This window comes from Drosophila gunungcola (genome assembly GCF_025200985.1).
Source record: "Drosophila gunungcola strain Sukarami chromosome 2L unlocalized genomic scaffold, Dgunungcola_SK_2 000008F, whole genome shotgun sequence".
In the NCBI taxonomy this organism is placed as follows: Eukaryota; Metazoa; Arthropoda; class Insecta; order Diptera; family Drosophilidae; genus Drosophila; species Drosophila gunungcola.
The window spans coordinates 1,547,566-1,571,372 of NW_026453163.1; the positions used below are offsets into that span (position 1 = coordinate 1,547,566).

At 39.2% G+C, this 23,807-nt stretch overlaps 1 protein-coding gene and 1 long non-coding RNA gene across 9 annotated transcripts in view; one reads left to right on the plus strand and one right to left on the minus strand.

Annotated features, from left to right (window-relative positions):
- The window catches only part of LOC128253448 (protein madd-4), a 67,597-nt gene that overhangs the window by 38,654 nt on the left and 5,136 nt on the right, over window positions 1-23,807 (plus strand). For 5 of the 8 annotated variants that reach the window (XM_052981837.1, XM_052981840.1, XM_052981841.1 and 2 more), the window contains exons 9-16: window positions 956-1,058; window positions 1,215-1,310; window positions 3,966-4,172; window positions 4,234-4,520; window positions 7,771-8,939; window positions 9,500-9,611; window positions 13,117-13,246; window positions 14,524-14,646. In XM_052981837.1, the coding sequence (XP_052837797.1) occupies window positions 956-1,058; window positions 1,215-1,310; window positions 3,966-4,172; window positions 4,234-4,520; window positions 7,771-8,939; window positions 9,500-9,611; window positions 13,117-13,246; window positions 14,524-14,646 (2,227 nt within the window). The other 3 variants (XM_052981843.1, XM_052981842.1, XM_052981844.1) reach the window with 2 other exon arrangements.
- Window positions 10,451-10,786, minus strand: LOC128253453 (uncharacterized). The gene is made up of 2 exons (XR_008267452.1): window positions 10,717-10,786; window positions 10,451-10,656 (listed from the first exon to the last, which is right to left on the minus strand). It is a non-coding gene; the product is annotated as an uncharacterized LOC128253453 (long non-coding RNA).

The window sequence follows — 23,807 nt, forward strand, 5'->3', positions numbered from 1 at the left end:
TGTCTTTCTATTGCAGGCAGTATATAAGTCGGAACGAGCCGGATCGGACGACTTAGCATATAGGAACAATCGGAAAAATAAATGACAAAAAATTATAAGTTTGGTGTTTTGTAATTTTTTTTTTTAGTTCTTCGACATTTAGTAATGGTTAAATATTTCAAAATTACGGTTTAAATTTCATCAAAATCGGACTACTATAACATAAAGCTCCCCTAAGAACAATAAAAAAAAATTTAAAAAAAATTAACTTTTTTGTTTTGTAATATTTTTTAGAAATTCTTTTTGACAATTTAATTATTTGACAGTTCAGAATTACGCTTTTAATTTTATTAAAATAATTACTTAAATAATTGAGGTGCAAATTATCATAGCTTCAATGCTTTTAAACATACACGCAAGTAAATCATAATTTTAATGTCTTTAAGAATATTTAATTTTTGCAATAGCTGCAAGGGTATGTGAACTTCGGCTTGCCGAAGTTTGTTTCCTTTCTTGTTTTTATTAAAGTTTATCAATCCTTCAGTTTATAGGTAAAAAGTGAAAATAAATAACCAATTTATTATGTATTTAAGTGTTCTGATTGAACATTTAATTTTTTACATTCATATTTTGATTATTTAAATCAAAGTTCCTTAACGTTTGTTGCTCTTGTATGATTATATTGGTTTAACTTCCACGAAGTTGATTTGCTGCGTTACAGTTTACCCGCAGATCGTTTAGTTCATTTAGTGATGCCAACGTATTAACAGTATAGTTAAATTTTAGTCCTTTCCTTCTGCCACATAATTTCTCTTTTTGCACACCCAATCGCAAGGTCTTACGGTTGAACATATTTGGCAGCGTGTGAATTTTTTTTTCCACTCAAAGCTGTTTGCCATTTTTCATTTATTTTCTGTTCTGCTAATTCACGAGCAACGCTCACTGACCAATTGCATTTGACCTCTGAAATTCGCAGCTGGATAACCGACGATTGGAGCACTTGCAGCCGGCTATGTGGCCACGGCTACCGTGAGCGGATGGTAGTCTGTGCCGAGGAGTCGAACGCCATCAAAACGAGGGTGAGTAAAAAGGCCACTCCAACGGATGGCCGAAAAAGTGTCTGGCTATTACCTGCGGCGCCACCTTTTGCCGCCGCTAATTTTGGCTACGGGAACGGGAAGGAGCCCAACACATTATTGTCATGTTTTCTCACACTTCCCCTCACTCCCCAACAGGTTGCCGATATCATGTGCCGCACACCCAAGCCGGCAACACAAGAGACCTGCATTATAGAGGAGTGTCCGCATTGGGAGGTCGAGGATTGGACCGGCGTAAGTACCTTAGCACCTCAGCCCACATCCCAGCCAGTCGTGCACTAATCGTGCACTTTCTGTGCTGCAGCCAGAAAAAGTGGAGTACCCAGACGTAGACGTGGAAAGTTACACGTTACACGTTGACGAGGCTATGTCTGGGCCCTTTGTGTATACTTAGCTAAATGTCTGGGTTGCTGCTACTCACTGCTGCTTGTTTGCCCCAAGAGTTTGTCAGGGGCATAGCGCCTACAGAACCGCTTTTGCGGAGTTGGTTTTGGTACTTTGCTCTGCGAGGACTAGGCATTCTGAGATTTTTCAAAAACCTCAAATATGTTCAATACAATGGTTTCAGGAAGGGTAGAGTGTATAGTTTAAATTGATGTCACAAACTGGTTTAAAGCTACATTATTCCTAACATTTAAAATTTGTAATATTTCCGCTTTCTAATTCTTTTTGATGAAACTTTATTGTTTTTTTTTAACAAATTAGCTGGCTAAAGTTTTATTACAATTTATTCTGTTTATATAGGTGATAGGTAATGAACTTTATTGACTCAAAATTACTTGAGTCGAAATTTTATTAGGTTCTGTAAGAGCATTCGTCGTTCGAATAAGACAAGTTATTTTCCTTCCTTGTTAGTCGTTTTCCGTATTTAAACTTACTTTCCTTAGTGGCTCTTTATAAGCTGCTAGCCGCTAGACTGAGTCTGAGACTGAGTTTGAACTGAGACACCCTCCTTCCACTCGGAAATATCCCTAGCCGTACAACTTAATCAACTTGGTGGCGGTGACTTGGAGTGGCTGCTTAGTTTGTCTGGTCGCCCTCTTCCCTTCCCAGTTCGAGTGACCAACTTCGAATTCACTCACACACAGTTTTCGCATTGGTTGCTGTTCATTTAAACTGCAACTTTATTAATGTTCCCCCCTCTTCAGTACCATACGTGTATGTGGCGGGACTTACGACGACCGCCTGGGGGTGTCAAGTTATGTGTTGCTTAATTGAATTGTCTTAAGTTTTTCGTCTGGGTCTTACTTTTGGGGTGTCTTAAAATGTAATTATTTCATGGCTTAGATTGGGGTTAAAGTTTAAGTAAAATGTAAAATGAAGTATAAATGTCCTGGATTATAAATGAGGCGTTGGCTTTCTTAAAATATGCCTAAGGAGGGAAGCACTTAATTGAGTCTGATAAAAACAGTCATACGAAAGTCATTCAAAGTAATATAATTGAATAGATTGGTTGCCTTACAGAGGTTTCTGAAAGTTTCTTTTTCGAGTGCTGAAAACTTTGTTAGTCAATTGCCTTCTATAAAAGAGCTGGTACAATTCGCCAAATAAAATTAAGCCCCAAAAACAATTTTCTTTTCAACGTTTTCGCTAATAGAAAATAAATGAATTGATACTACCTTACTTCAGCATATTAAAAACATAATGAACTTTAAAAATATAATAAAACTTCCCTGCCGATTTCATACCCTTGCAGAGGGTATTAATTTTAGTCAGAGGTTTGTTACACAGTGAAGGAGACATCCGACCCATTAAAGTTTATACATACTTGATTCGCGTAACAAAGCTTGTCGATCTAGCCATGTCCGACTGTGCGTTAGTCTGCTCCTCCGTCTGTCCGTCGTCTATCCGTCCGTCTTTCCGTATGAACGTCGAGATTTTGGAAGCTATAAAAGCAAGAGGTTTGACATGCACATATGCCTACAACGCAAGTTTATTTAAAATCGCAAAAGTCTGTCATGTCACTATGGGATATTTTAGACCTTCGGTAAAATCTATCGAATGATACAAACATTTAAAAATCGAGCTATTAATTGACGCCACTTTATTTTTGAAAAACGGAGTTCGTGCATTAAGACAATTGGAGTGCAGTGGAGACACTCATACTATGAAATGCTAGCACTTTATTTGTGTAATTTATTTAGACTAGAAAACTTCTCAATTTGTGTGTGCCGACAGCGGTTTTATACTGTTCGTCGTACTCTGCCGGCGCTTTGCCGTTGCTCTGCATTAGAAAGTGTCGTTGTTAGTGGGGGGTGGCCTCCAGCTCGGTTTTTGCTTGTAGTATTGTCAATGCAGTTCGGCCGATGGCGCCAGCCTATTGTTTTCTCGGGGAATACTTAATTAGAAATTTGTGTTTTTGTTTACAAACTCTTTTATGTGAAAAGGTCGCCGCAAAACCTTTTAGTTTGACTGTTCCCGTTTTAAATGAATTTAAAGCATTAGCCAAGTGAGCCTATTAAAAACCACGTTATTGTTTATGTCCATTAATAAAATATATGCCACAAATTAAAGCTCCATTAAAGCTGTGAGTGGAAGTAGGATAATGTGGGATTAAACCAATAAAAAATGGAGATGAAGCTGGGAACGCTACACATACGCCTCGTGGCACGACAAAACGCAAACATTATAAGATTTGCATTTGTATGCAGGGCAGCATGGGGTTCAATGTTTGCGTGTGTGTGCGTGGGTGGGGCGTTAGAGAGTCTCAGTAGGGTTTGCCTTTTTGTTTTTTAGCCGCATCACTTGAAAAATTTGCGAAGGAGCAGACTTCTCTGTCATGCTGCGCCTCATCCTTTGTGCAAACAAATGCCCTTTTATGACAGCAAAAAGGGAACGTATTGAAATAATTTATAATGCTCACGGAAATTCCCTCACTCTAACCCACAGTGCTCGGTTTCCTGCGGACAGGGAATACAAATGCGAGGCGTCGAGTGCAAATCGACAGACGGCAGCCTGAGTGCCAAATGTGATCCACTCACCAAGCCGGGCAGCATGCAGCAGTGCTCCACTGGCATCCACTGCGGCGGAGGCGGTGGGTCAGCGAACAAAGGTGTTGGCACCATCATCGTGGGCAGCAGCCGGTCGCTGAACGAGGTAAGCCTGTCAAATATCCTATCGATTGTAACATCTACGGAACTTACAACTCCCGTCTCAGCGGTCGGAGCGACAGATGGACAGCTCGGATGTGGATGACGACGACGATGACGAGGACGTGGATGATGAGGCCGAAGATATCGATGACCTGGAATCAGGCCAGGATACCGATGACGGCGAGGGCTTGTCCTATGCCGATCAACCCTTGCGCTATGCCCATCGCACGCAGAGCCGGCTGCAGCAGGAAGCCCCAGATGAGCCGCGCACCATGCTGCTGATGAACGGAAATTCGAATAATAAATATAACCGAGGAAATGGCGGATCAGATGTACCCTCAATGGATCCCACGTAAGTAGGGCGCGATCCTTTACTATTAAGAACTGGTAGTTGTATATTTTCTTGGGCTCTGGCTTCACCTGGTTTCTCCGCAAATTTAAAGTACATATAATCACAAAAAAATAACAACTAAAATGTTAACGCTTAAAAGAAAGAATTTTAGTAGCATAGGCAAACGCTCTTAAAAAGACCATACAAAAATACTATAATCCTTACTTAGATAAAAATGCTGAAAATCTAAAAAAAAATGCACAGTTTGATTCGAATATATCTGTGGTTCGTTATGGTCCAGTTCCTTGACAACAAGATTTTTGAACTTTGATGTTCTCATTGAACATTAGGTAGCTTTTCGCCTGTTTCAATAATTATTGTTAGTGCCAAATTTATGTCCCGTCTCGGTGGAGTTAGCCTTCCCTAGTCGCTTGGGACATGGCTCACTGTGCGTTCCAGGGGCTTTTGTCTTGAGTCCACTATCTCGATTGCAGCCAGAGCGGAGTTTCTCGCTCCTCCGGGCTCTTCTTCTGCTCCAAAGAAAGCACTTGACACATTTCAACTTTAGTGCGTCGCCAGGTCCACCTCCGCGTGCTTCTCCGCTATCTTCACCCACTTATTTGCCACTCGAGTCAACTTGGCTCAAGCACTTGGCCAACACACCAACCAGCATTGCCCCTCTTCATGACTCATCATAAGGTCCTTGGGCATTGACGACACCTAAAGTTAAGGCTTTTGGACAAACTCACAAACCCACGTCCTTGGGCAGGAGCCGGGAATGTATCGACTTGGAACCGGAGTAGATTGTAAGTACGGCAAAGTGCGCCTAATGACAATTAAAGTACCGCTTTGACGTGCCCATTTCATTGTTATTGGAAAACGATAAAAATTCGGCTGATAAGCCTGGTCAAACATATCAAATTGTGGACTCACTTCAACCAAAAGTACCTCTTAGGCATACACACACTTTAATTACCCAGCGAAACAAAAGAAATTAATCTAAATGAAATCATTAGAATCGAGTGTTTTTGTCGGATAATTGGAGCGTGGGGAATACTTAGCCCAAATAATAAATTACCCTCTGATTGGAAATCCCCATCCACTTGTCAATTGGGGTCGGGGTACCAGTAAATTGTTCTGGTCAATTGCCAAGCAAAGAAAATCCATACATCTTATATTTAAGAATCTTTGACATTACCCAGACTTACGAAAGACGGAAAGGTGATCCTAAAAGACGATCGTAGGAGTGCTATTGACTTGTTTCATTGTTATTAAATTATTGTATAGTTTAAAATTGCAATTGTATTAGAACGCCAATCCTGAATTTGAATGTAATTTACGAACAGTAATTTTAAACATCCAAATATTAAATAATGCGCCTTTTTTTCAATACCTTTAAAGAAGTTTCATAATTAAATTAAAATAAAAACCCTGGACCGTTGACAAAGAAATAACAAAATGCGGCTTTTTATTTCGCTAAAAGGCTTCAACTTATCTTCTCTGATGGGTTTCTCTTGATTGTTTGTTGTTACGATGCCCACTAAGCTGAAACTATTCGAGCCTGGCGTCGCCACAAAGTCGCGTCTTGATGCCGCCACTAGAACCTTGGCCTCCGAAGCCGATGCGGCAACAATAAAGGCCATGAAGAGATTGGCGATGGCAGCGTGCCAGGCAGACAAACAACAAAAATGGGAAATGATACGAGCAAACAAAGTTCTGAACACGCGCCTGGCCTACGCGGCATGTTGGTTATGAAATCAGCAGCAGCACAGAGAAAAAATATGCATTGTATCAATACCATTTGGTATGCGCATGATTTTTAAATTTATTAAAAGTCCTAAAATTTGAAATCTTTGAAAAAGTGGTGAGACACAGAAATAAAAACTAAACTAGGCTAATGTTGCCTATCATGATTATTACAATTTTGTTTTTAAAAACAACTATAGCTGTCCCAAGCTTAAAAACATCAGTTTATCTCTATAGGACTTCGGGCATTGTACAAAGTAATTTTCAAATAAATTTGAAATCTTTAAGGGGACATTTAAATGGAGACAGTCTTAAAAGTCAATAATCAGTATAGGTACTTTTACCCTATTTCCTGAAGTAAAGAAATTCCCTTAGGTAATATTATTTCTCTGTGCAGTCTGCAAGCTGACCTACTTAGAGAGCCATGCTAAGATGTTTGCGGCCATTTGGCGCCACTTTAATGCGACACTCGCATTTACAATTTGACTACAAATCAATAACGGGTAGAAACGCTCCTGTCCAGCGGATTTGTCAACTTCTGACCCCTAATCCATTTCTGTGGACTGTCGGCGAAACCATAAAACCACTTCAGGCCACAAAACAATGCCCGGGCACTACAGTGCCTGCCACAAGTAAAACTCCACTACAAACAACACAAAGGGGAGGGCTAGCGGGCGCTTACTCGACTTGCCGCAAACGATTCATTCACGTAGCACTCTTTTTGGGGCCGAAGCGTAGAGGGCTCAATAAATATGTGTCCTGGCATTGAATGAAATGCAATGTGTGGGACGTGGCGAGGTCTATTGTTGCACGGACTTTGTTTAGCTATGGACAAAATGGAAGATAGGGACTGGGAAACTCTGTGGGATAGAGCAGGATGTAGGTTTTTATGATTAAATTTACGTGCGTGCGGGTAAACGTGCAAAGGCATTGCCCATGGATCACGGCATGTGTGGACTGCTGGGTTTTGTTTATTTGTTTATGTTTGTAAAGCGGTGGAGTTTTTAAAACGTTTGTTTGTTTGTGGAGTTTTTAAAACCTTTATTTTATTATTTGTTAAACAATAGATTTAGATTTTTAATCTGAGATTCCATACTTATCCATTTCAACTTTTTATAATCTTACAAAGTGAGTTATAAATTCAGTCAGAAGTTTGATAGAGACATTTCCGACCCTATTTATATTTCAGCATCAGTAGGAGATTCGGTCCGTCTGTCCGTCCATCTGTACGTTTCTACGTAAACTAATCTCTCAAATGTTGCCTTTTTGGTAGTGAATAAGTCGGAACAAGCCGGATTAAAAAGATGCCTTAAAGAATATTTAATTTTTGCAATAGCTGCGAGGATTTAGACTTACGGAAATTGGCTTCCTTTCTTCTAATATACTTAAATTCACGTCATGTTTTTTTTTTGATTATATGAGGTGCACTGGTCACTGTTGGTTGAAAACTAAACAAAACCAGTTATTCATGATACACGTATACTGCTTGACGACTACAAAAAAAATCGTGCTTTGTATTCCACAGCTTCATCAAGGATACTGACTGGTCTCCATGCAGCGTGACCTGCGGCGAAGGCGTCCGTCGACGTTCCTACAACTGCAAGATATTCCTGGAGTACTCTCGGACGGTGGCCACCGTGAATGATTCGCTGTGTGAGGGCAAAAAGCCACATGACGAGGTGGAGCGATGTGTGGAGGATCCGTGCATGCTGCCCTCGCACGGCTTCGACGACCAGTATCCCCGGGACTCCATCAAAGTGGGAGTCTCGGAGCCAGGGAAGACGTACGTCTGGCGGGAACAGGGCTACACTTCCTGCAGTGCCTCCTGCCTGGGAGGTGTGGAGGAGCTGATCATCAACTGCGTGCGGGAGGATAATGGTAGGGTGGTGTCGCCCTTCCTCTGCGCCCCGGAGACCAAGCCGGAGGCGAGGGTTCGCACCTGCAACGACCGTCCCTGCCCGCCCAGGTGGAACTATTCGGACTACACGCCCTGCTCCAAGAGCTGCGGCATTGGCATCAAGACGCGCGAGGTGCAGTGCATCCACGAGGTAACCCGTGGAGGGGACAACACAATGGTGGTGCCGAACAGCATGTGCCCACAGCCGCCGCCCGCAGATCGCCAGTACTGCAACGTGCTCGATTGCCCCGTTCGGTGGGAGGTGGGTGAGTGGGCCAAGTGCTCCCACACCTGCGGCTACGGGTTCAAGGATCGCAAGGTGGAGTGCAAGCAGATAATGGCCCAGGAGCACAAGATCGAGCGACCCGAGTCGATGTGTCCGAGTGCCAAGCCGGCGGACAAAAAACCCTGCAACGTTAAGCCCTGTCCGCCAGAGGATCCTAAGCCGGTCATCCAGATAAACAACTCGACACACATCCAGCACGACCCCAAGAAAACCAAGATCACGCTCAAAGTTGGCGGTGCGGGGGTCGTTTTCTTCGGCACTCAGGTCAAGATCAAGTGCCCCGTGAAGCGGTACAATCGCACCAAAATCAAGTGGAGTAAGGACCACAAGCCGCTGCAGCGTTCGCGCAAGTTCAAAGTGTCGAAGAAGGGTGCCCTGCGTATACTTGATATCACGTTCCGCGATGCCGGAGTCTACTCCTGCCACGCCGGACTCAGCTCCGCGGAAATAAGCATCGAGGTGAAGGCCAAGCCGGGCCAGCAGGCCGAGGAGCTAGAGCGCCAGGAGGCAGGTGAGTAATCAGGGTTAGGTGGTGGTCCAAACAGTAATGGGAATAAGCTGTTCTTAAAGAGATAAAAAATTGAACTTACAAAATAAAATAAGGATAAGCTTTATATATAAAATTCTTCTGCAAGTGTGTTGATAGTGAATGAATTCTTTGTGTGTTTTCATGTGGACTTCAAAATGGTTTATATTCACAAATAAGCCCCGGCAGATGGAGGGGTTCAGTTAAGTGTCAGCTCAGGTGCAAAAAAATTTATTAAAAATTCGGAATTCACTTTTTACCCAGAACCGTAGGTTAAATAGATAGGAAAAGGACAATGAAAATGTAAGCAACCAGGCTGTAATCTAATGAAAGTATCGCAACGAACGCCAGAACTACGTCCCTCGGGTCCGCTGGTATCGTTATATCAAAGTGAATTTATTGTAAGGTGTTTTCCTAGTGTGATTTCAATTGTAAATTATGATAAATAATACCTCGTTCTCCAATTTAAAAAAGCTTTGCCTGCCCATCACTGTCCCTAATGAGCTTGTTCGTCTAAATGCTTAATTTCCCCTGATTGTTCCCAGATCGCTTGGTGCGGGAGCGAAGCGGCACGGAGGCTCTCACCTCTGCGGACATGACGTCATCGGGTGCAGCAGGCTCTTCCGGTGGACCTGGAACTGATGGACCCGCTAATGGGTAAGTGCGACGTGCGATCTTTACCAAAAAGTTTCAACGGTCAACACTTTACTTTGGAGCAGGTTTCGTTTGAAAGTCTACACATTTTGAATTACCTTGATTGGTTTAGATACTGGATTCTAAAAAAAAAAATCGGGCGACTGGCCATTTCTTTTGAAAGGGTTATTTTTTAAGTAAATATGTTAAGGGGTAAAGTGTTTGTGCAAAAAGCATGGCACGAAAGTTATTTATTTTTAAAGAGGCTGTGAACATCTTGAGCTGAGTGCAGAGTTCTATTTCCTTCTTTGATTTAACTCAAATGTCAAAAATTACTCTACATTTTTAAAGAGTTATCTTAGAATAAAATCTAAACTTTAAAGATGACGTAAATATATATAAATATAAATATTATAGCAGTGGCTTATAATTCTTTTGACAAATGGCTTTATTTGTCATTCTTAGAGTTGAGAACAATAATTAACAACAAATTACAATAACTACAAATTTTCTCATCTTTAAATATTTAAAGAGGAGACCAAATTCAAAAAATTGTTAAGAAGTTGCCCCAGAATATGGGAAGACAGGGCTAGAAAGCTTTTTTCTGAAATATTTGCAAATGGCGCTTCTTATTATAAAGTTACTTATAAAGTCCATTTTCACATCTTCTCTTTCCCCACCATAAAGCAAATTGACAGTTTTTCTTGTGCACTTTGCATTTGCCCCTTTGCCGACGTTCAAGCAGCAGCCTAAAAACAACATTGCCGCAGCCCAATCTCTGGCTCGATACCCCTTCGGCCCTGGGCCATTTAAATTGCAAGTGCCTCTGCTGTCCAGTTATTACCGGCTGGAGCTTTCGTATCTTCTTTTTCTTGAGTCGAAGTGTCAGTTCCGCTTGAGAACAGGATGGCGTATACAATATTAGGGCCTTTTCAGTTACAGTAAAGTGGTAACCGTTTTAGTGGTGGTCAGTCATGCACTTGCTTCTTCATCCTGTCTTGTTTTTATCTAGCTACTTTTTCGATTCATCCCATGGTAGTCCTTATTCGCCCATCTTTGCTCCTTCGTTCTACGCTGCGTATGCGTGTTATCGTTGATTGTCGCTGTCTTAGTGTTTCATCCGGCAAACCTTTCTCGATTATACTGCACTCCCGGTTTGTGTTTGTATTTGCTTTTCCCTTGCATTAAAGTTTAATGTTCATGAAAAGCAACTTAAAATAATGGAAACAAAACAAACACTAAGTTAATTTTATGGTTGTTTAGTTGGCTCAGCTTTGCGTATACTCTTTCCCTCTTATAATTAAATTACTAACAAAAATTACCTGTGACACTCTATACCTACTATCTTGAACTAAAGAATTAATACGTTAATTAACATACAATTTAAGTAAACACAAGTCTATTGCCTGGCAAGTTGGCAGATAAGTTCCGCCTTTAGCTTTCGGCTTTTTTATAATATTTAAAGGCATACAAAAGTTGTTCTGCGGACGATATTTATTCTGGACTTGAAAGCGCTTAAATGCTACCTGCTTGGCTAGCTTAGGGCCGCCCTCGATTGCTGCTTGCAACTTCACAGTCTCGCCGTCTGCAATGCTCTTCAACGTTTAACTCTATTGAGTGCCCTATTCACGAGCAACCCCGCTGCCAAACACTCTTTGGCACCCCCTTTTTTCAACTCTTTCTCCCAAACTGAGTTTTCAACGCACACGTGTGTGCGGTTTATTTCGCAATTTGGGTTACGTGTTTGGTTGGGCTTGGAGTTTAACATGCCAAAAATTACAGAATTACATCTGCCTACATAGTTGTGCAATTTATATATGTGCCTGTATTGGGACAACAATCCATATGTTTGTAATCGTGCAGAACCCCTGCTTAACGTAAATGGTTAAAAGCAAACAGCCAACGGCAAAATGCATTTTGGCAAAGCCGCAGATTTTTCACCACCCTCCCAAATAGCACCGCACACAACCAGGTTTTCAAATTTACGGCGGTATTTCTGGTTTTCAAATGCATCATCAACTTTGTCGTTGGACGTGAAAAGCGTTGCACAACTTTTACGTCGGCTATAGAAACTAAATATCAAAATGTAACTCTGTGCACAGGGAAAATGAATGCCTGTATTTGATCGCATTTTTAATATTTAAAATACATATTTTATATCCTTTCAGTTGAGAAATGTTTGCCCTCATGCGTGCTTTTTTTCTTATTTTATTTGTCGAAACGTTGCACACACACTGAACACTGAATTTTTGTCAATTTTTCGCAGCATGGAAAAATATGCAAATATTTGCGAGAAGGGCCGGAAGAGGCTTTGCTTAGTGAAATGGCTTTTGGTCTTTTGACCGGCACTCGGCGGGGCATCAAATGGTTTTTTGATATATTGTCTCTGTTTTTTTTTCTTTTAAATTGTTATTTATGTTGCTCTAAAAGAGGAATTTAAACATGGGTCTGGAAGAAAATTGCAGCACAAGAACATACAAACCAAGTGAAATGTTTTGAACAAATAAAAGTAGAGGCAAAAGTAAATTGACTAGTCAAAGTTATGCTTTAAATTTGGAGAGTCGTAGAAATCCATATTGGCGCCAAAGTTACAATCCGAGGATTACAATAAAACTAAAAGTTCAACAGGGAAAAGATTGTAAGAACGCACACGATAAAATTCATTAAAGCCCAATCGTCGTCTACAAATGCAACCAAAGCAATTTAAAACAAAGAAGTGCTCTTAATCAATTTCAACAGTCTGTTTGTTTAGAGAAATTTAAGATCGGCGTGATCGAGAGTCAAATCATGTTTGATTCGGAAGTCTCATCGGATAAGCGAACAACAAGGGTACGAAGGAGTGTTCCGAAGATTGTTAGGCTTTTTTTAGGAATAATGTTTAATTTCTCGAATCAACCTTTAAACGATAAGCTTATGGAATAGTTAAACTTAGAGAAACTTTTATTAGGAATACCAGAGCTATGAAACAGGTATTCCTTTGAACATCACGTTTAATGGGCAGAAACATTCATTATGCTTGAAGGTTGACGCTCAGTCCTACGTGTACTTCGGGCGCCACTGCAAGGGGCAGAAGAGGTGATACAAGTGCTGTCTCGAGCACAACGCGAAATAAATAAGCGTCAAGATCGAATAAGCATATTACAAGGACCAAGGGACTTTCGAAAACCTTTCGATTAAAATTAAAGTTGTCTTTTTCAATCACCGTACAAACCATTTGTTGTTCGAAAAAAGACCATAGGGTTCATAAGAATGGTCTTGTGCGACCATTTTAAAGGTATCTCCTTTCACAACCTTTGAGTCTGGAAAAATGCAACTTACAACGAGCTTACAAGGCTCCTTTTGCTTGGAATGGGCCAGGGTAGAGTTGGGTCAAGAAAGGCCACTATGGAATGGCCCTTGACAGGGCTTAGTGGGTGTGGGAACGGAAATCTGCATTTGACATCTTACAGGTCCTTAGCCAAACCGCAATTCTGGCCTGGCGTTAGCCGCTTGGTTTTAATGTTCCCCTCTATCTTTTCACATTTTCCAGGTCTACGCAGCAGCAGGGCACACGTCGCAGACAGCAGCAGTCGGAGCGCTTGCAGAACGGCAGGGAGCGGAACCGGAGACCCAAGTCGGACGGAGTTCAGCATGCGGATAGCAGCATTATGGAGGACGATGTGAGTAGTGCTCTCATACGTTATGATTGTCCCACTCGATCAACGTCATTGCCGGGCTTACGTTTTAAATATGTTCCGGAAACGTGCGGGAAGGAATGGGGCGCGAATGTGGTGGTCCCACGTTGTCCCTTCGTAGTTTACACAATTTCGTTGTGTATTGGATTTGCGGTCTCAGTCGCTCCCTTTCGCCCTGTGTCAATTTCTACGTAATTTGATAGTTTTTCCACTTGGCTTTCCCCATTTCGTTTGGGTTGCCTCATATCAACAGAATAAATATCTGTGCCAACTGTTGGCAGTTTAGATTTGTATCTGTCTCCCTTTCTCTCGGGCTATCTTGTTTGTTCCTGGCTCTATCTTTTTCGACTGGCCAAACATATAATGCGCTTTAGAGCGAAATTACGTATACGTTCAGTTGCCGGCCGGATAGAACCGAACACAGCTAGGCACAGAGTGGATTGAAGCAGAGAAAGGTAAAGCAAACAACTTTTACAATTCCTTCCCTTCGAAAACAACAATAGATGAGGCACAGAGTAGCGGGAACGGCCTGCTTTTGTCCTCGTTGAGGGAGGGAAGTTATAGGGATTCGATTTGGATTTTGGTCGCCTAGGCCAACACTACCTGGCCAAATTGCTGTTTGTCTGGCAAAGGATACTGAGGCCGGATTTTGGGTCATAGCCAAGGCAGCCAAGAGTTAGCGTAAATACCTTGATTGAGTTTTAGCCGATAGGAGGTTTTTCGTTTTCCTCATTTGTATTTCAAATTGCAAATTTTGTAATGGTCAAGGCATGATAAAATTTTGATAAATGAGCTGAGCCATGTATAAAGATTGGATTTTATTTTTTTTTTCGAATTTTAAAAGGCTTCGCTAGTGGTGAAGGATGAGTGGGTAATTACTTACTATTAAGCTAACATCTAAGCTCTATAATTTGGCTAGCTGGTGACATATTAACATATTTCGTCCTCATTTCGGACTTGACAATGTTTTATTTCGTATTTAATGGTCTAAATTTAAATGCACTCGCTTTCAGGTTGAACCGTTTTAATTGCTGTCCAGTATTCTCCCCGTTTCCACTAACAAAATCAGCTCCATCTTTCGCCCCTCCACAATCTCCTATAATATATTACACACATATCAGCATAACCATAACTTTAAACCAAAAAATATTGCTAATAAATAACGTCACACTTAATAACTATTTTCGCCATATTTCTTCCTTAACCCAACCCAACCCAATCCCAATCCACCTGTTTGTGCGTGTGTGGGCGTGCATCTGCAGCATTCGCAATTAGTGCAATCCCAGGACAGGGTTCCACAGCCGGCGAGCGCCAGCAGCGGGAGTAGTCGCACCAGGACTCTGCTGGCCATGCCATATTTCCAGGCTCTGCTCAGCAATCTCCAGGTGAGGCGCATCCTTTATGCATCCCTCGGTTCGTTCAATTCGGATTCCGATTCCGATTCCGATTCGATTATTTCGGCTCGTTCACCGGCAATTGCTGGGCCTCACTTATTTTTTGTTCGACTGCGAACACACATTTCGTTTTTCTTTGTATTTAAATTTATTCAGTTCTTACCTTTGCTCCTTGCAATTATTCACCCTGATTTCAGTGACTTTTGGTTTGTTTGTTTTATTTCATTAATTCTGCAAAGAGACACACACATTCATCGTATGTAAAGTGCTTTCGCCTGGCCCTCCACAAACTTTGCCCTGCATGCGTGTAATTAGTGCCCTTCGAGTGGGCGTGGCAGGGGCGTAGGCCGTGCAAATTGGCAAAATACTGCATTTAAATTGGGCAAAGTTTGCATATTTGTCTTTAGGCTGATTGGCCCTCTTTGCCAAGCAGTTGTTGCAATTTGTCATATGACAGTGCAAGCGAATCTGAAACTTGGCTGCATTGATTCGAGACTTCTAAGCCAAGCTTTGTCGTAGTACTCATGTTTGCTGTTATTATCTATTTGATTTGCATGTTTCATTATTTGACAGCATTGTTGAATTTGCAGTGACTTTGCTTAAATTGGCTATCTATAAGGCATTCTATAAACGACATGTCCGTCGATTAGAGAATAAGCGTATAAAAATTGTAAATAAAAATTAATATAAGGCATTGAAAAAGTAGTGCTGTCAAAACTATTGGGCACTCTGCAATAAAAAATTTCCTGACAAAATGTTGAAGCGGGTCGAACGAGAATCTTCTAAAAGGGGTATTTATTTAGTCGAATGCTTAATTATTTTTCGTTAAAAAATGTAATGTCGAAATTTTTGTACGTTGAAAGGTCGATCGTTACGGCGTTTTTAAATTGTAAAGAGAAATGTGCATTATGCATTCAACAAGCAGCGCGGCCACAACATTCACTTGATTTCAATCATTTTTTTTTAATCTTACCGAGTTTAAATTACAAAGGAAGTAAGAACGTTTTTTTTTAATAAAGACTTTTTTAAATTAACTATATTTTTTTTAATTAGTTCTAGTTTTAAATAAGCTTGCCACTAAGTATTTAAAAGCTATGCATGTTTTTGAAACATTTCTACATTTTTACTGCATTGTTATTTATAGTAAAGGACTAAACACATGTGTTTATATTTCCCACTCTCAACAATGATTTATAAACTTTGTCTTTCTTTTTGCATATCCCAACATCAATATTTTTTATTACTGTTCGGTTTGTTCGGGGGCCCTCTGAATATATTGTACAACACAAACAACATACAAAAATAACAAAACGGGAACCACTTTCGAACATATCCTAAACATAACAAATGCAACGTAGGTAAAACTTTCTAATAACTACAAAACTTTTGCCTGATTTCTACTACATATTAAAACCTTTTCACTCTATTCTCGGCGAGCACAGAGCGCGTAAACAGTTTACTTAATAACCTTGATATCCTACCAGCCAATGGCAGTAAAATTGGTATCGCGTAATATTTATTAAAAATGTTGTGTAAAATTTTCGTCTCTTCCGTCTGCTATTCGCCCTTAGGCAACTTTTTGCGCGCCCGCCATCAAAGACATTATTTTCTGGCTTTTTTTGTGCATTTTATACATTGTAAAATGAGCAAACAATTGGCATAATAGGAAAAAAAGGATGCTTTAGCTCCATCCCCACCGTAAAAAGCAAAGTCAACTCCGGCCGAAAAAGTTGCATGCTCCTGACTTAAAAGCTGGAAAATTTGAACCTTTCAGCAAAATAAACAAAAATGTGCATACAAATTGGACCGCTGCTTTTTTCAAGAGATTTTTTGTGTGCTCGATAGTAAATATAATTTGAATTGTCAAAAATCAAACAGCCTGCATTTCATTACCATTACGAACATTTTTGTATCAACAAATTTATCAGTACTACAATAAATATCTGTAAAACAAAAAGTTTTTTTTTTAAATAATCAACATATTCAAATGAATTTAAAGTACCCTGAATAAAACTAAAAAAACAATTCATTTGAATAAAGAATGCGATAAATTAATTTTGTATCCCTTGCATTGCAAATTTAAGCGCATGACATGACAAAAATAAAACTTTGTTTATGGCACAAAATAAATTTTAAAAAAAACAAGAAAGGAAGCAAACTTCGGCAAGCCGAAGTTCATATACTCTTGCAGCTATTGCAAAAATTAAATATTCTTGAAAACATTAAAATTATGATTTACTTGTGTATATGCTTAAAAACATTGAAGCTATGATGATTTTCAGCTCAATGATTCCATAATTCCTATGGCAGCTATACGTCATCGTTTTTCGATTTACATAAAATTAAAAGCGTTATTCTGAACTGTCAAATTATTAATAAGACAAAAAGAATTTAAAAATAATTACAAAAAAGAAAAGTTACATTTAAAGAAAATTTTTTTTTATTTATCCGATTGTTTCTATGGGAGCTATAAGATATAGCCGTCCGATTTTGAAATTTAAACCGTAGATCTGAAATATTTAATCATTACTATATGTCGAAGAACTAACAAAAAAATTAAAAAACAACAAAGTTATAATTTTTTTTATTTATTTTTCCGATTGTTTCTATGGGAGCTATATGATATAGTCGTCCGATTTTGATGAAATTTAAACCGTAATTCTGAAATATTTAACCATTTCTATATGTCGAAGAACTAAAATTAAAATTAAAAAACAGCAAGGTTATAATTTTTTTTCCGATTGTTCCTTTGGGAGCTATATGCTATAGTCGTCCGATCCGTACTACCTGAAATAGAAAGACAACTTTTGGGAAAGTTTCATGCGATTGCTTTAAAACTGAGAGACTAGTTTGCGTAGAAACGGACGGACAGACTGACAGACGGACGGACAGACGGACATGGCTAGATCGATTCTCCTAGTGATGCTGATCAAGAATATATATACCCTATAGGGTCGAAAATGTCTGCAAGGGTATAAGCAGTACAAAAAAAAATTATTTTAAAGTCTCCTTTATTCATAGAATGCAATCTTGGATCTGTCATTAGAGAATTTCTTTTATAAGTGTTCTATATTTTATCATCATTTCTTGATCACATCATTCACTTATCCGTTAAAACAATTAAATTTATTTGAGTTTCCAGTTTGAAAAACCTAAGACTGATATTTGTTTTGCTGGTCCATTGCACGAAACAAACTCATATTATGAAATATTTAAATTAAACCAATTATATATACTAATTGTAGGCATTTATATATAAATTAATTTTTAATTTAAATCTAACAAATATTTATACCAGAAGTGCCGCTAGCTGAACGGTGGTTTGTTGTTTGATATGTTGGTTAGGTAAGTGCCACTCGCGTCGTCAACTGTCCGTAGAAGTTTTGTGAAATACATATGCATAAATATATATAGAATTTATAAACTTTTTTATTAATATAATAGTTTATTCTCCCTTTTGGCCCTTTCTAACTTGGTCTATTTCCCCTTTCACCGTATTAAAGTTATGTAACTAATGCCAAACAACAACTTTTAGCTAGAAAGCGAGGACGGGAGCTAACTTTGGCAAGCCGAAAATGTAATACCTTGCAGTCCAGCGATGGAACTGAAACCATTAAACAGGGAAAAAAATAAAGAGATGTACGCATAGTTCTTAAAAAATCTAAATTTATCAAATAATGGTTCCTATGGGAGGAAATAGTCGTCCAAACGGCAACATTTATGTTCGTGATCAGTGTACACATAAGAAAACACGATTTGGAAAGTTTCAAGAATCAATCTTCTACTCTGGGCAAATAATCGTCATAGAACAGTATGGTCAGTTAAACAGATAGATGGCAACTAAATTTAAAGGTGTAGGTTACTACTGAAAAAAAATTTGTGCGTTAAAACCAGCAACTTATACTTAAATCTAAAAACAGCCAAATCGATAGTTTTAAATATCTAGCTCCTAAACTTAGCTCGCAAACCATATAAAAACTGACGTCAGGCGGCTATATCAACACGCAACGTCATGTTGATCAAGATGTGCCGGAAATGTCTCATTCACTGCGGTTCAAACTTCTAACTAATTTTATAATTCCCTCTGCAAGGGTATAATAATTAGTAAATGGCGTCGCTGTCCATACACCTGCTAACAGAAAGTTTTCAAACTCATGAGAGCCCTGCAAACCCGTGGTTTTCTAACTGAAATTTGTAACGCAATAGAAAATAAATAAAGCCGTCGGGACCAGCTCGGATATTCTGCAACTAAGCATTCGAGAAGTTCATAGATAAAATGGGCATCAGCAGCTAATTTTCTGAACTGAGTTCTGTCAAAATGTAAAAAATACTTGTAGAGTAAAAGGTTGTTGTGTTTGTTGAAAAGTATGTAGCACATATCTGAAAATTAATTTAATTTTAAAACCACGTTAATAAAATGCATTTTGATCAAAACTATTTAAAATCTAATATTTTCTACATTATTATATTAAATCCTGAAATTTAATATGCATTGTATTAAATATTAAATAATTTAAAATATACATTTTTATATGCATGAATAAGAGCCAGTGTTTATCAAATATTTTTAATACACATATAACTTAATTTGTTTGAGAGTTTTTCATTTTTAAAAAAAGCTGGCAATACTTAACCACATTAAAATATTTTCTGCTTTACTATACTGTATTGTTCTGCAGTAGCCAGTAATAAAACCACTATTCAGCAGATGAAAAACTTTTACTTAAAGTACGGGGGAAGGGAAGAACCGACCGAAATCTAAACTGTCGGCAAAGTTGAGTAGACGGGTCCATCGCAGTATGCGATAATAATTTTTGGTGCCTGGAGGGTATATTAATAGGGCGACACTTTCAAGCGGCATTTATCAAAACTAGTTACCGGAAAATTGCGCCACCCATATACAATGAGCCAAATGGAGGGAACGATTACAACTAATTTGGTAACATTTTTGTTGCAATTTCTCGTGGTGAGCCACCAACAGGCAAGCCACAAAAAATATTCTGTGGCTTTAAAGCCGGCAGATTCACACTTATCCTGTCGCATATGCCATCTGTCCTAAATATTTGTGTGCGGGGGACAATAAAACAATTTGGGGTGAAAGTTTGCGGCGACATGATTAACTCTTGCAACATCCGCATCCTCCCTCTGCCGCTTTTCTAGCGGGTGACCGCCCATATTTATAATTTCGCACAGATATAAAATATATTTGAATTTTTATTCAGTCCCCATGAAACCACGATAATGTCGAACTTTATGATCCTTTAATGCAATGCAAAGTGCTTATACTGGCAATTGGAGTTATGCAGGCGTAAAAGCTCGCCCACTTATGAATTGCAGCATCTATGAAATATGATCTTGATTGGCATTGGCCTTAGAGATATGGCATAAGCATATAAGCTTTATTTGCACATTAATCACAATAAATTGAAAATTGTTTTCGGTAAAACTGAATTAGCCTAGTGATATTTGCCGTATTTTTCTTCAGTTTTATTAGGAGTCAACGAATTCTTATAGTTTTATTATTGGGGCCCGCAGAGGTTTTCGGCAGGGATTAAGGTATTCATTTAATATCAAAGTTTTTGATATGTCTGTTGCAAAAACTAAGGCTGCAAATACAAAGCAACACTTAAAATTCTTATTAAAAAGATTTGCATCTTTTATTGTTTCTCTTATTAATGTTCAAATAGAAGGATTTCCATTTATTTATTTATTTTTATTTCCCTGACGGTTGATTACTTGGAGATAGTGGAGTCAAAAATCGGGAAAAAACTTATGCCGTATTATTAGGATATCTGACGTCGGCAACCGTCATTTAAAAATTAAAAATATATTCTTACCTAATATAAATAATTAAATTATTTAATATTTCCAGTTCTTATCAACCGATTTGGTAGACAAAAATTTTTACAAGAAATTTATCTTATATACAAAATTAAAAATAAATATATTTTAACCAATATTTTAAAACAAATTGAATCGCATGTGACAGATATGAAGACCAATCAATACATAACACTTTAAAGTGATTTACTTCTGTCTCTGTAGCGTGAATTAGATTTTTGTGATTGTCTTCAAATCGAAACATTTTCCTATCTTAATCTTAGCACCAATTAAAATGCTTATCAAGAGCTGTGAGTTTTGTCTTTGCAAAAATAAAAAAAAATCTTACCCCATGTGTTTTTCAGTTTGAATACTTGCAAAAATCGCATTCGACAAAAGAGAATAGAGAATGTTAAGTGTCATTTGCAGATGCTAACGAAGACAACGGAGGTCCAAATACCTGTTTTTCTCCGACGGCGAATTGTTGAGTTTAATAGGTTGTTGGGAAGGAATAAAATTACTTTCGGTTTTCCTTCAATCATTTTATAATCATAGCCGTGGTATGTCTCGAGTGTTGGCAAAAACTTAATCACATTCAGATGAATAGAGAATAAATATACTTAGGATTCTAATTATAGTTTACCTGATTAGCTAATTAAATTAGGAAGGCATCCTTAATCTTTTCATTCATCCGAGCACAATAGAAATCATTTGGCCAACCAAGCCACAGACTTTCAAGTCAAAGTGTTAGGTCATTTATCGATGCCATAAACGTCCATTTCGCTTCCATTCCATCCCGTGGGATATCTATGAATGCAAGTCCTGGCCATTTCATGTTTAATTGCATTGTTGTCTGCGAACTGTCGAGAGCTGTTCATTAGCAGCTCTGTGCCGGCATCCTCTTGCTAATAAGGCCGATGATTGTCCGCTGGGCTGCGGATTTCCATGGATACTGAGCTGGCACCTAAACTATTTCATTGATTAGCTTGCAGAATGGAAATGATTTGAATTGAACCGGGCTATCTAGTTTGTCCGAGCCCAGTATGGCTTAGTTTGCTTTGTGCTTTGCGTATTCCTAATTAGCTAAGTAAATGCAGTCTGACTTCGTCTTTCGGCGGCCATAATTTATGACCCAACATTAGGACATTAATTATATTATGCTAAGCCCACTCTCAACAAATTATTTATTTTTATTCGCCCCAAGCATTAAATTTGTGTGGGGTTGGTTGCGTTTAGATCTGGTTTGGCCTGAGACGCGTCAAAGCGCGATAATAAATATCCGCAGACCGGGGTCCTTTACGCCATGGCACGCCCTTTTGGCGGCTGGCCTGCTGGTGCCACATATACGTCATGTCGGGCGTAAACGATTTAAAACAAGCAAAATGCGCCAGCAATTGCTCGCTTTTAATTTTGATTGCAACTATTTATTAATGGCAGGGTGAGAGGCTACAGGATGTAGGATGCAGCATCCGCTGGTTTCAGCCTCTGAGGCATTTTAGCCGCGCTCCACTTAAACTCCATGCCATTTGCTGCAACTTCGCTGCATTTGTTTTCCGAAAGCGGCTTTTTTTATATTGCTGGTAACATTTTAACGTAAATTAAACGAAATGACACACATTTCAGTCGGAACTGCAATGCTTCGTGGCTCGCTTCTCTTTGATTTGGTTTGGTTTGGTTGGGTTCTGGTTGGGTTCTGGTTGGGTTCTGGTTGGGCTGGGCTTACTTCAGATCGGTTTGGTTAAGGGCTGTCTCCGCCAGCGTTGGGTTCGCCTGTCAGGCGTGAGACTTTAACGATGTGCGTGGTCCAATGTGAGCCGTGTGTGTGTTGGCAAAACTTGCTAATGAGTCTGTGCTGAATATATTGAATAAAGTAAAATCCTGGGACGGATATAGCGACTGGAAGTCGTTGAAACTTTAGCACATAATTAACCGTCAAAGTTAGATATTGTAGTGCATATATTTATAAAGTATAACTTGCGATGTTTGCTTACCATGCTGACCATTGGACACTGCACTACAAAATTGAAACTTGATGTAAGATAATGCATTATATAGTTAATAATACCCAAAACAATCTACCGACTAAATTGGGATGTTATTCACGGAATATGAACTAGTTTGCCTACTTTTTTCCATGTCATGAGCAAGTAGATTTTTTCCTTTAAAAATAAAACAATGTAAAATCAAGTGGACGTCAGATCTTAACTTACCCATTTACTCCTCTCCGTTCCCAAGTGAAGAGGTTCCAGTTCAGAGAAGACTTCTGTTAATTCAGGCAGAAACTGCAACCACACTTCCGGTCTATGTATCTACCAAATTGCCATTAAATTTTGAAACAATAACCTGACTGCTTTGTTGGGCAAAAACTGGGCAAGAACTGTGTGCTAATTAAAGTTGCACAGGCGGAACGCTGGCAGTAATCGTATGAGGATTGGGTTGGCCTGGCAAGCAGGCCCCAAAATTCCAATTGTGCCCCTTGAAAATGCTGCAATATTGACAAGAGCCAGGCAGCAACGCAGGAACAACAGGCAACGATTCCGATTGCGGCGACAACAATGAAAGCCAATGGAGGCTTCGGCGAAGGCGTCATTGTCATTGTCGCTCCCTGCTAGATGCTTGTTGGCTAGCAAATGACAAAGGGGGCGGCAAATAAAAGCGCAGCAGATGCAGCCAACAATGCAGCAACAACAGAAGCTATGCAAGCGCATTTGTCGGTTTCAAGTGGCACTTGGGAAATCATCTTTGTGTGCCTCCGACTCGATTCGGCCCACAGCCTAACCAGACCCACCCAATCCGGCTGCGGCATGGCTCTGGGCAGCTGTAAATGCAAACGACCAGAGAAACGATGTTGACGTTGGCAGGACCATGGTGTTCGACAATGAGTTCAGAGGCATCTGCAAAGGGAAATGGCCCACAGAGTCACAGTGCAAATGACAATTTTTGGGGTAAGACTGTTAGGTTCGTGCCACACACGAAATTATGAGACTTTAGGACATTCCAAAAATTTGAACTTACGATGCCGTTTGTGTTTGAATTTGCTTACGTTCAAAGATTAAACTCAGGAATTTATTCAACATTCAGTGGCTTGTTCAAATATTTTTTTAAAAGTCGAAACGGCTACCAAGCCTTTGAAAAACTATTAATGCCTTTGAATATTTTATTTAGGGTATATAGCATATAAGTGAAATATTCATAGTAAATGACTTTACAAAATATATACAATATAGAAGAGTAGAAAATGCGAAGAAATAAAAAAAAATTAACAAAAATTAATCGCTAAGTGATGAAAATTACATGGTTTTACTTACATTTTTTTTATTGTATGTTTTTCT